This window comes from Triticum dicoccoides, chromosome 7B (genome assembly GCF_002162155.2).
Source record: "Triticum dicoccoides isolate Atlit2015 ecotype Zavitan chromosome 7B, WEW_v2.0, whole genome shotgun sequence".
Taxonomy (NCBI): domain Eukaryota; kingdom Viridiplantae; phylum Streptophyta; class Magnoliopsida; order Poales; family Poaceae; genus Triticum; species Triticum dicoccoides.
Window position 1 is genome coordinate 343,033,591 of NC_041393.1, and position 12,767 is coordinate 343,046,357.

A 12,767-nucleotide genomic window follows, 5' to 3' on the forward strand; every position below is an offset into this window, starting at 1 on the left:
CAAGTACCACGACATTGTCGGCCCTACAAGTTCAACTATGGTTGCCGTGTATGAATACCGTCGACCCTCGAAGACCCCGTGGACCCCGAACATCTACGGGACATGAACGACGACTTCCTCTTCGACTCGTGAACCACTACTTCCACTACGACCAGCGAGTACCCCTACTTCCATTGACAAACCCGTTCCGCCTCGAAAGGCATGCTTCGAAGTATAACCCCGAGACGAATCCTGTGAACAAATGCCTGTTGTATGAGATGCTCATGTTCGAACCGTGTCCGAGTTGTCATTGCACGTTCCTCCTCGGTTGCCAAGCCGTCGACCCATGGGGAACCCAGTAACCGGGACCACCCAACCATCTTTTGCATGTTCCGTACATCCACACTTTCCTTTGCACCGACATCTCGACGAGTTGTCGGATCACCGTAATGTTGCCCTGGCACCATTTAAAACAAAAAAGAGACTAGCCAACTCACCTCCAGGAGGTTCCCCCGATTGGAGCTTCGTCGGCCGTCCGATCTGCCTTTCTGGCACGCTTGAGCCGTTGGATCTTCACTTGCGGTTAAATTATTTTCACCTCACGGTTCATTTTTCTGCCCAATGACTGGTGGGCTCGTCTCGTGACTGGTGGGCTCATCTCGTGTCTGTATTGACTGGGTAAGCGGCGCCCGGGTGAGAGAGAATTTGTCCCATCTGCATGCCGCGCCCGCACCCAACGCAACCCAATCCCCTCGTCCCGCACGCCGTGCACACTTCGGTCCCCTCATCCCGCACGAACCCTAGGAGAGAGAGATAGGATGATGAGAGGGAGAGAAAGGGGAGATGAGAGGAGAGGAAGGTCCGGCAGCGGACGGGAGAGGGTGACCGGCCGGCGTCGGCCTACACCGGCGAGGCGTCGGCCTGCGCCCCTCCTCGCGCACGAACCCTAGCTTGAGAGACAAAATGAGGGGGAGAGAGAGAAGGAAGGAGAGGAGGGAGAAAAAGAGAGGAAAGATGAAAGGGAGGTGCGGCGGCTGACAGGAGAGAGGGTCATCGGCCAGCGCCGGAGAGGACGGGCCCGACCTGGACGCGACTTGTTTCCCTAAATCATGCCTTTTGTGTTGCAGTCTAATTTCAATCGATTCGTCTCCTTCCTCACGCCTCGGAGCACGCTGCAGCCTGCAGGCGGAGTGGCAGCTAGGGTTGAGGCGGAGGGCGGAGCTCCGCCAAAGATCCGACCCCCTCGCACGCGGCACAACCAAACCCTAACCGCCTGATCCCAATGCGCAGGTGAGCCGCCTGCTTCCGGCGGCAATCCGCCCCCAATTCCTTTCCCGTGTTTTTTCCCCATTGTGCTCTACTTCCTGCTGCTGATTTGATTGGCTCGCAGGGACCTCGGCAGCGAGGCATTGGTGCGCCGGCACCGCGCACGGGCGCAGCTGTGGGTCGCGGTCGCGGCGCTTACCGGCACCATCTGGCTCTTGTCCTCTTCCTCCGTTGTCCTCTTCGGCACCCACAGGGTCCAGGTGATTTAGTTGTGTGATGTTTGTTCTGCTTGGCGTTTTAGGGCAGGCCGATAGCAATGCCATGAGAGTTAAAGTGAAGGCTAAGATGCTATGGCTATGCAGGTGTCGGTGCTATATAACCAAGGCACTTCACAGAGCAAATCTCTAATGGAACTTTTAAAACAAGTTAATAATATTTAACAAATACAGACTCCTTGGTAAAGAGGTCGAAAGCAAGATGGTAAACTGTGTCCAATGCAGAACCACCTAATATGGGTACAAAGTATTACTACCGATAGGCTTATTACCTGCAGACAGTGGCAAGTTGCGATAGTTCTTTCCAAAATTGTGTAAGATCCAACTTCTCCATAACTATTAGTTTGCTTAATCAGCACCCAAGGATGTAACTTAATGTTCCTATGGAAATTTGAGAAATGTAAACAATCAGTTTACTGCATTATATATAGTACTCACTCCGTATCACAATATAAGATGTTTTTGCAAGCAAAAACAACTTGCAGAAACATCTTATATTGTGGGAGGGAGTAGGCCTGTAAACATTGAAATCATGCTGGCTGCCAGATTACGACATAAATATAAGGACATTTATAAAATTGACAACTAACACATGATGTTTCATAACCTCAAGTTTTGCCAGCTGTGGGCTGTTAGGGAATTGATGCATCACCACTGCTTATTAATCCTAATGAAAAAGACTAGAGTAAGAAAATTGATAAATAAATATTAAAATTAAGCCAGCACAAAGTATGGTCCTATCCATCATGTTCTGCGACATAATATTTGATGGATAAGAAATAATGTTACTCCGAAAAAGAAATGCACCAATTTTCTTAGATAAATTTTTGGTGCATCACTTATATTATCAGTTTCAATTCATTTGACATATAGATTAGTTTATGCTAAATGTATGGAATTGAATTGGATATACAATGGTCATTTAATTTTTTACCAAATTATATCTTGTACTGACATGAGTGCTACTACTCAAGGATTTTGTTGTAGATGAGTTGTGGAGAACTGCAGATTCAAATGGTTGGAGAGCATCTTTTGCACCACACACCTATTGGCCTCGTGAGTTCTTCTCTGTATCCTCCCAGAACCAGAAGTTACTGGTCCAGTCTTATGCCATTCTGTGTGATGGCAAAATGAAATTCTGAAATGCAATTTCTCTACTTGCAGCCCCACCAACTGAATCCGAGAGCAATGGGTACTTGCGTGTCCGATGCAATGGTGGCTTGTCCCAACAACGAAGTGCAGTATGATTAACATATGAAACTTTGTCTCTAAAGTAGCATAGTTCATCATTCAAGTTTTATGTGTTCATGGCAACATAGCTGAGAGATTTAAGGTTACTGCTGCTTTGCTTTTGCAGATATGTAATGCTGGCGCTCTATCCATGGATTCCGGCATTAGCTCGAAACGCTCAGGTGGGCAATTAGAAACCCTTCTATTTATATATTTTAGGACAGCTAATGGATAAATCTCGATTTGAATTGTTAGTTGCAAATTTGTTCTTTTGCTCATGATGTGATTTCTTTTGCTAGGACAAATTAGGTCTCGGCCAATGGTGGAGAAGACGGAGTACAGGGATGAGCCGCTTGAGCACGGTTTGATGGGATGTTCGCGCGCAAGATGCAGAAGTTCGCTAGAAGGAAAAAGAGCTGGGCGTCGAGGAGGAGAAGAAGGTGGTATGCAAGGTGCTTGCAGGCCCAGCAGCAGGAGGCCGTCCTTGAGGTGCTCCTCTGGATGGTCCATTCCGGCGCTGGGCCTATGTGTTCAATGCTGCCCTCACCATCCCCTTCTTCCATTGGCTCATCGGCCCGTCAGAGTTCAAAGATCTAATACTCCGCACTGCCTCCTGTCCATTTTCAGATATATATATTTATATAAGGTTTATCGTCACCCCATGTATCATATGTTGTTGATCGACCAGGTTATTGAGGTGGAGGTCAACGGGGTGAGGCAGAGAAGTGGAGTGCTCATAAAGAAACGAAGGTATGTATGAATATGATGGATGCTTCCATTGCCAACTAATGAAATGCATGTCTCATGATCGCGCAGCAGCTGCCTGGACTCGCTGCTGCCGCCGCCTCAGTCGCTTCCGCCTAGGCATCCCGTCGCTAGCAAGGTAATTTTGTTCCGGTCCCAGCTGTCCTCCTATCCTCCGTGCTTGATTGCTACAGGTTCTTGTTATGTGTGTGCTTGCTGACTTAGTGTTGTGTGTGTCCGGGCACCCATTGTATTTTTTTTGCTGGCTTGCCGTTGCGTGCATGATTGTTGTGGCTGGCTTGGTGGTAGCATCATATATACTTGGTCGTAGCGCTCACTTGCTAGCTACAAGTTCTTGTTGTGTGTTTGGTTACTACTGGCTTAGTTATGTGTATGTGTCTGGGCACCTGTTGTGTTATTTTGCTGGCTTGCTGCTGCGTGCATGATTGTTGTGACTGGGCTCTGGTTGTTCGGTGTTGGGCTGTTGATGGCATGCGACCTGCTTCAAAAAAAGGAAAGAAAGCAAGCATTTGTTTATAGAACAAATATATTGAAAAAAATTCCATGGAAAGCGTGCATATTTAGCAAGGAAAAGGAGTCTAGAGAGCCTTAGATTCTAGTTAAGTGTTGATTTGCAAAATTTCTGCAGCTATATATTTGCTCAATCCAAAAGACATATTTTACTCAACCTTCAGTATAATGTATTTCTAATTGTTCATAACTCCTGAAATTTTTGTTATGATTTTGCAAGATTTCGAAATTATTGTATTTCAAAATTGTTATACTGATTCCTCGATGCTCTGTTCATGGCTTTGTTCTTATTTTATCCTTCTCTCTTTGCTTTTTTTCTTTCCTACAAGAAGATGCCGAGTCATGTAATATGTTCAAAGAAGAGAGAACCTGCATTTTATGAATGCTTTCTTCTTTCTTCATTGTTACTTAAAGTTAGTGAATTCAGTTAAGTTGTATTGAACAGCTTCATACGCATGGTTTCTCCATCTACACATCTTACTCAGTCACGAGGCCATTAAGATCTTTTGCCTTCTATAAAAAGGGAGATGCCATTTAGACCTTACTCTGTCCAACTTGATATTTAAATTTTTTTTAGGAAAGGCCATCATGGCTAGCTTTATTGAATTAAAACATGCTTACATCATCCAACTTGATCTTTAACTTGCTACTACTGTTTCTAAGCATTTTCCCAAGCATTGTTTTATTTCCTTAAGAGAATGAGCTCACCTTATTCAGTGGGTGTGCCAAGTAAAAAAAATAGAAACTAAGCAATTAGTTCCACTCTTAAATTTTGTACAGCAGTCCAAATTATCCAATAAATCATTTGTTAGCAGGGTCAAATTATAGAAGTTGAATCAGTTGTTCCAAATTACCCAGCGAGACTTATTCCATTTGTTTATCCTTTTGGCCTTTTAATCAAGAACAATGTCCAGAGCTTACATAGTTGTCAAAATTTAGTTCTGTAAAAGAGGAATATTGATATAATGCAATGATCAGTGCAGATTAGGATAGTTATAGAGTTCTTCCTCAGTTTTCACTGAGCAAAGATTGAATCTGTGTGATTTGTTCTAATACCAAGTAAATCTTGGTCTGCATTTGTTACACATGTTTTGGTCCTCGAAAACATTATTAACCCATAATGTAAATAACTCTGATGTATGATGATTTTCAGTGAGATATCCTTTTATCTCCAGGCATTTCTTTCATATAGTGGATATACAAAATAAACTGTATGATCTGGACTGTAGGAGCAACTGTTGCTATTGGGACTGGTGCTTGTGTAGTTGTTGCAGCTGTTCTTGAGGGCCGAGCTGAACATATTTGAAAAAGGTTTGTGCTTTATCTTTTTTTTTCTTTCGACGACAAAATAACTTCTCGTTTCGAAATATTTAGTGCGTCGTCATGGCCTTTCTTAAGGGTGTTCAGGCATTTTTTTCTCCTGTAAATTAGTGGTCTTTTATTTGTGTTGCAAACCCCAATATGGCATCTCGCCATTCCCCACGATCCACATGTTAACTATGGATTTATTTAATGATAATATGATATCAACTGCATTTTCTTCAGGATATTCTGACACCTAATAAGGATCAAGAAAACAACAAAGATGCTAAGAGGCAACCTTTTGGGGTTAATGATATAAACAACAACAGGGCTTATGAGACCGAAGAGAGCTCAAGTGGTGTCTTTTGATTCTTGAAGGCCTGCACTTTCCTGGTGGAGTAGCAACAAAATAATTCAGAGGCTTTAAAGCTAATGCACTTCACGTAGTTAGGATCAATTCTTTGTTTCGGTTTGAAATACTCCCCAGTTCCTCCTATTTGATTGAGTCATCTGATGGACATTTTGTCAGGCAAATATTAGGCAAAGGATATGTACCTTTTTTTTAATATAGAAGGGTCTAATTCTTATCGTGTGTACTTGCTCAAACAAAAGATTATTGAAAATATGTATATTTTCAACCCGATGTGGTTTTGAATTAGACTCCACGCTACCAAAGTAAAATGTGCATGTACATCTTATTGTAGACAACAAACCTATATTAACTGAAGGGGATTAAATTTGTTACTGAATTTTATCGAGAGAGACAACATTTCAAAACACTTCTATCTTCATTTTTCATACCAACGAATTTTTTTTGTTTCGGCTTTCACTCTATGCTATTAAAATAAATCAACTATTTTAAGATAAACCGACTATATTATATCTTTTTTCCTTAGGTTTCTTATCTTTTCCCCTCTTTTTTCCAAAAAATATATGCATGCCCAAGTTTTTCATCATGATAACCATGTTTTCAAACTTGCTAAAAAAATACAATCATGCCAACTTTGCTTTCTCATCATACTGCATGTTTTCAAACTTGCTAAAAAATACGGCCAAGCCAGCTTTACTCTCTCATCATCCCAAGAAATATATGCATGCACAAATTTATCATCATGATAACCATTATTTCAAACTTGCTAAAAAAATACAACCATGACAACTTTACTACCTCATCATAGTGGCCATTTTTTAGATTGAACATATTCATATTATGCAAAATTTCCCTTTTCCCAGACTACTATTAAACAACGCAATTAACATGTTTACAAAATACCATGGTTTAGTTCAAGGTTCTTGCAGCATGAAACTATTTTCATCGACAACATGTCTTCAGCGGGTCTCTGCGCCATTTGGTTGTAGTTGGCGTGGCACCCCTTTTGTTCTGCCATGGTGACCAAATGCTTTATAACATGCTCATGTCAACATTTTCTTAAAATGGCATAAAACTTGCATATGTCATCCGCATCATGATAACAACATTTAAAATGTTTCAAATTGTTGTTTTCTTTAAATTGCTAACATATGGGGATTTTCTGGAATTGTTGTTTGTTATTTCCGGCCTCATTTAAATTTCCTAGCTAGGTAGTTTTATTATGCTTCACCTCTTGCCATGTTTAACAACATTTAATATTGTTAAGTATCTTAAATGAGATGAACTAAATAATTTTTGTGAAGTTTCGTCAATATGCAACCTCGTTGCATATTGAGCTCCACTTAACTTGTAGTGTGGTTTGTTGCACTTTGCCATGCCATGCCTCATTAAAATGGACATGCATCATACTTGATTATGTATCATGCCATGTTTATGCTTGTTAGTTTACCATGTTGTTTGCTTGTTTCCGGTGTTGCTTCTTTTTGATAGTTCCAGTAACATTGTGATTGTGAGGATTCGTTCGACTACGCCCGTTCGTCTTCTTCATGGACTCGTTCTTCTTCCTAGCAGGATTTTAGGCAAGATGACCGTTACCCTGGATCTCACTACTATCATTGCTATGTTAGTTGCTTCGTTCTAACGCTATGATGCGCTACCTATCACTTGCTTATCAAGCCTCCCAAATTGCCATGTCAGCCTCTAACCTTTTCACCCTTCCCAGCAAACCATTGTTTGGCTATGTTACCGCTTTTGCTCAGCCCCTCTTATAGCGTTGTTAGTTGCAGGTGAAGTTGAAGATTGCTCCATGTTGGGACAATAATATTTTGGGATATCACAATATCTCTTATTTAATTAATGCATTTATATACTTGGTAAAGGATGGAAGGCTCGGCCTTATGCCTGGTGTTTTGTTCCACTCTTGCCATCCTAGTTTCCGTCATACCGGTGTTATGTTCCTTGATTTTGCGTCCCAAACATGGTGTGGGTTTATGGGCCCCTCTTGACAGTTCGCTTTGAATAAAACTCTTCCAGCAAGGCCCAACATTGATTTTAACATTTGCCATGATAATATTTGAACTAAATAATTAATTGGCATAGGGCGTCATGAACCCGAGGATTCTTTTGTACAAGCAGGGAGGGGCCAGTGCTGATGGTGTTAGTCCCAAACTAGAGCACTATGCGGGGCCGCCCCAGGGCAACCTGAGTTATTTTGGCACCTGTACTCGTAGTTCATCCATCGTGGCCTGAGACGAGATATGTGCGGCTACTATCAGGGTGTCGGCACGTCGGGTGGTTTTGCTGGATTAGTTTTACCATTATCGAAATGTCTTGTGCACCGGGACCCCGAGTCTGATCGGATGTCCCGCGATGGAGGATTGTCTCCGCGGATCGTGAGCTTGTCATGGGCTAAGTTGGGACACCCCTGCAGGGTTTAAATTTGGAAAGCCATGCCCGCGGTTATGTGGCAGATGGGAGTTTGTTAATATCCGGTTGTAGAGAACTTGACACCAGATTCGAATTAAAATACACCAACCGCGTGTGTAACCGTGATGGTCTCTTTTCGAGTTAGTCGAGAAGAAAACATGGTGGGGTTATGTTTGAACGTAAGTAGTTCAGGATGACTTCTTGATCATTACTAGTTTGCGACCGTTTGCCTAGCTTCTCATCTTATTCTTGTACTCATAAGTTAGCCACCATATCATGCTTAGTCGCTTGCTGCAGCCTCACCACTTATCCATTCCATACCCATTAAGCTTTGCTAGTCTTGATACCCATGGTTATGGGATTGCTGAGTCCTCGTGGCTCACATATTACTACAACAAAAGTTGCAGGTACATGTAATGCGATGATCATGACATGAGAGTGATGCTTGCTTGTTTTGAGTTCTTCTTCTGCTTTGTCATTCAGGGGATAGGATCCTGGTCGACAGCCTAGACTAGCAAGGTGGATGTCTATTGAGTTTCTGTTTGTGTTTTATCCATAGTCGGATGTTGCTCTTATGTATGATGTTGTTGTATTCATGTGGCATTGTATGCTCTTTGTATGTATCCCCAACTATTATGTAATGGTACGATGTAATGATATCCACCTTGCAAAAGCGTCTCCAATATGCGCTTCTATCCTTGGTGGGACCTTCGAGTTCCTTTAGGATAGGGTCGCATATTGGGTGTGACAGCTGTTGACAAACCTGTTGAAATGGTCGCAAGGCTCTCTGGCCATGCATTAGTGGTAGATGAGGACATGATGGCGCACACACAACTAGGCGATGGCAACCTTCTGATCTATGTTGGGACTACCTGCAGTGTACTGGAGGTCGATGCCGACCACCTTGTACTTGTCTCCAGCAAGCAACTGCTCAACGGTGTTGATGTAGTCGTCTACCACGGCCGGGTCGATGGTGTACACCACCTAGAGATCCGTCTCCCTCGTGTGGGTCTCCACTTTATGCTCGCCGAACTCCATTGGAGCGCCGCTAGACATCCCCTCTCTATGTGTCATCGTTGGTGTGCTTGTTGTGTTGTGGGGCGCGATCGAAAGGGTGAAGAGACTAAGGTTATAATGGCTGCGGGAATTAAAGGGGAGGCCGGAAGGCACGTCCTGATGGTAGTTCTAATTCCCAGCGCGTTACTCCATCGTGCCGCACGTAACTGCATCGCGTGGCAACGCGCGCAACGCAACCGCAAGCATATGGGGCCCTGATGTGATCGTCCGCAGGCCCATCCACTGGCAGAGCACGCGCGGAGGGACGCGAGCAGAGCGCTCCGTGGTCGCCTCAATGGCAAGCAACCATATATATGCATATAGTAGTTGAACACGCAAGGAAAAGCTGTCCACAAGCCTAGCGCGCCGATGGACGCAAGCAGAGTGCGCCACGGCGCCTAACGACGAGCAGAGCGCACCGCGACGCCTAACAGCTGAACTGTTTTTATAAGTTAAGCACGACTGCTTAATCTATGAATGAAATTTATGCTTAATTACTGAATTTTAGTTGCAAAAATTAGATAGTGCTAGTGATTTTTAGCTACATATTTTGACAAATCACCATTGGAACTGCTGGATGTCCTCTCTATATGTGTCATCGTGGGTGTGCTTATTGTGTCATGCGCCGGCCCCAAACACTGGCAGCACAACTTATAAATTGACGAATGGAGTACGAGTTACAGTGATGCATATAATTAAGCAAAGGGATCACACATGTCTATATTGACTGGAACGAGAATGTAATAGCACAATAATAATTAAGGAGGCAAGAAGAAAGATGCATCCATCAACGTACGACCTCCTCCTCCTCAATTCAGTGCGCTGGGCCACCGACTGGCGGCTAAGGAGCGGCGGCTTTTGTGGCGAGGTCAAGGTGCTTCTCAGCAAAGGCATACAAGGCTTCCAGCCGGTTGAAGAAGGCCAACATCATAGCATCCTCACTGGCCTTGTAGATACCTATGTACACGATTTGCTCGTACACATGTATGTGTAGGTCGACGAATTCTTGCAGGGCGAGGCACCTCGCGGCAAGCGCGACCTCTAGGTGGACATTCTTCGTGGCGTCGGTGGGTAGTCGCAGGGCCACCAATGCTTGAAAGAGGTTCCAACCATGGAGGCCGATTAGGGTGGAAGGCAATGAGGAACCCGGGCGCGCAGGCTAGAGGAGTACGGCGGTGTCGTCCATGAGCTTCTTGACGACAGTGAACTTGTTGGTGGTGGCAACGATCATCTGGTCCAACTGAGAGTCATAGCTGGCATCGACGGTGGCCATCCACCAGCCCGTCGCCAACAGCGTCTGGAGATGATCCTCGGTGCCATGCCGCATGCCGGCGTCGTGGACCGTCTGGCACAGCCGCTGGCCGCTCATGCGCATCGTCGCCATGGGTCTAGAGTGAGCACTTTTGCGCTTAGTGTAGGTGCTTAGGCAAATGCTTAGGTGCATACGATGTGGTAGATGTATTGTAATGGAGGGGCGCCTTTGTATGAGTGCAAACTGCGTTGCACTCATATCGTGCTGCCTCTTTTCCCGGTCCTCCTCCCATTACTTCCCTCATGCATTCATGATGCTAATTGAAGGAGGATGCATCATTGGACGTTCAACATTTTGGGAACCGCTACCCTCTCCCTCGTCTGTATTAAAGCCGTATAGGGAACTAGGCCGCCTACTGTCAAATCGAATAGTATTGCGCTGCCCGCTGCATGCCCGGCTGAACACGCCTCCTCACCTCCATCTATGCTTAATTACTGAATTTTAGTTGCAAAAATTACATACTGCTAGTGATTTTTAGCTTCATATTTGACAAATCGCAGTGTTACAAGGTTGACAAATGGCAATGTTACTAGATCAAAAAATGTCAATCTTTCCAGTTTGACAAATGGCAACATACCCAATATGATAGATGCAAATCTTACCAAATTGTTTGTATCTGGTTGCACATGGGTCGTCCAAAACAACCGTTTGCGTTGAAGAGATGCACAAATCCTACTCTCACTTTGCATAAGGGTGTTCTTTCTAAAACGTTTGCGATCAAGAGCCATTAAAACCTATAGACATTAATACCAAGACACATGGCCTCACGTGAATGGTTAAAATTTGAATTATGCACATATCCAATGAAAAACTCAATTTGCATAAAAATGTCCAAATGAACCCCCAAAAATCCCAAAAAATGATACAACACTCCTGTTGTTCTATGTTGACATGAGAATTTTTTTGAAAGCAATCAGAGGCAATGGATATCGTTTCGTCCCCAAAGGTGGGACATTCCCTACCGAAACCATTAGGCTTGTTGTGAGAAGGTTTGGTTTGTGAGAAGCATATACCCAAACCTGCCCCAAATGGGACCAAAAATTTACCACGGCATGTTGATGCCGCTCCATGATAGCATGCCAAGCTTCATGAATTTCGAACAAGTTTTGGATTTACTAAAATTTAAGAACCAGGTATCTCAGTGTTTGCGGTCGAGTGACTGGCAGGGTGTTTGACATTCATTTCCATTTCTTGCATGGGACCTAAGCATGCAACCAAGGACACATATTTGAATTTTCAACCAATTTATAAGCTTTAGAGTATGTGCATGTAGTTCAAATTTGAATTATGTACATAAATGCATTGAAAAACTCAATTAATGCATAAAAATGTCCAAACGAACCCCGAAAATCCCAAAAATTGACACAACACTCTTGTTGTTCTATGTCAACACGAGAAAACATTTTAAAGCAACAAGAGGCAATGGATATCGTTTTGTCCCCAAAGGTTGGACGTTCCCTACCGAAACCATCAGACTTGTTGTGAGAAGCTCTGGTTTGTGAGAAGCATATCCCCAAACCTGCCCCAAATGGGACAAAATTTTTACCATGGTATGTTGATGCCGCTCCATGATAGCATGCCAAGTTTCATGAATTTCAGACGAGTTTTGCATTTACTAGAATTTAAAAACCAGGTATCTCAATGTTTGAGGCCGAGTGACGGTGGCAGGGTGTTTGGCATTCATTCCCATTTCTTGCATGGGACCTAAGCATGCAACCAAGGACACATATTTGAATTTTTAACCAATTTATATGCAATAGAGCATGTGCATGTAGTTCAAATTTGAATTATGCACATAAATGCATTGAAAAACTAAATTAATGCATAAAAATGTCCAAATGAACCCCGAAAAATCCCAAAAATTGACAAAACTCTCCTGTTGTTCTATGTTGACACGAGAAAAATTTCAAAGCAATAAGAGGCAATGGATATCATTTTGTCCCCAAAGGTGGGACGTTCCCTATCAAAACCATCAGGCTTGTTGTGAGAAGCTTTGGTTTGTGAGAAGCATATCCCCAAACCTGCCCCAAATGGGACAAAAAATTTACCACGACATGTTGATGCCGCTCCATGATGGCATGCCAAGTTTCATGAATTTCAGACGTGTTTTGCATTTACTAGAATTTAAAAACCAGGCATCTCAATGTTTGCGGCCGAGTGACGGTGGCAGCGTGTTTGACATTCATTCCCATTTCTTGCATGGGACCTAAGCATGCAACTAAGGACACATATTTGAATTTTTGACCAATTTATATGCATTAGAGCATGGGCCTGT

At 43.5% G+C, this 12,767-nt stretch overlaps 1 protein-coding gene across 6 annotated transcripts; it reads left to right on the forward strand.

Moving 5' to 3' along the window:
- The first annotated feature begins 699 nt into the window (after window positions 1-699).
- LOC119339682 (rhamnogalacturonan I rhamnosyltransferase 1-like) lies at window positions 700-5,985 on the forward strand. Of its 6 annotated transcripts, none has more exons than XM_037611651.1 (9): window positions 700-1,269; window positions 1,370-1,505; window positions 2,495-2,576; window positions 2,685-2,761; window positions 2,878-2,932; window positions 3,050-3,500; window positions 3,567-3,633; window positions 5,255-5,336; window positions 5,571-5,985. In XM_037611651.1, the coding sequence occupies exons 1-8, from the start codon at window positions 1,262-1,264 to the stop codon at window positions 5,288-5,290; spliced, it is 912 nt and encodes a 303-aa protein (XP_037467548.1). In that variant the 5' UTR covers window positions 700-1,261; the 3' UTR covers window positions 5,291-5,336; window positions 5,571-5,985. The 6 variants fall into 6 exon arrangements, 4 of the variants coding, with proteins under 4 accessions (XP_037467548.1, XP_037467549.1, XP_037467550.1 ...); XM_037611652.1 differs by having other exon boundaries at window positions 3,570-3,633; XM_037611653.1 differs by lacking the exons at window positions 5,255-5,336; window positions 5,571-5,985 and having other exon boundaries at window positions 3,050-3,239; window positions 3,439-3,500; window positions 3,570-3,639.
- The last annotated feature ends 6,782 nt before the right edge of the window (window positions 5,986-12,767 follow it).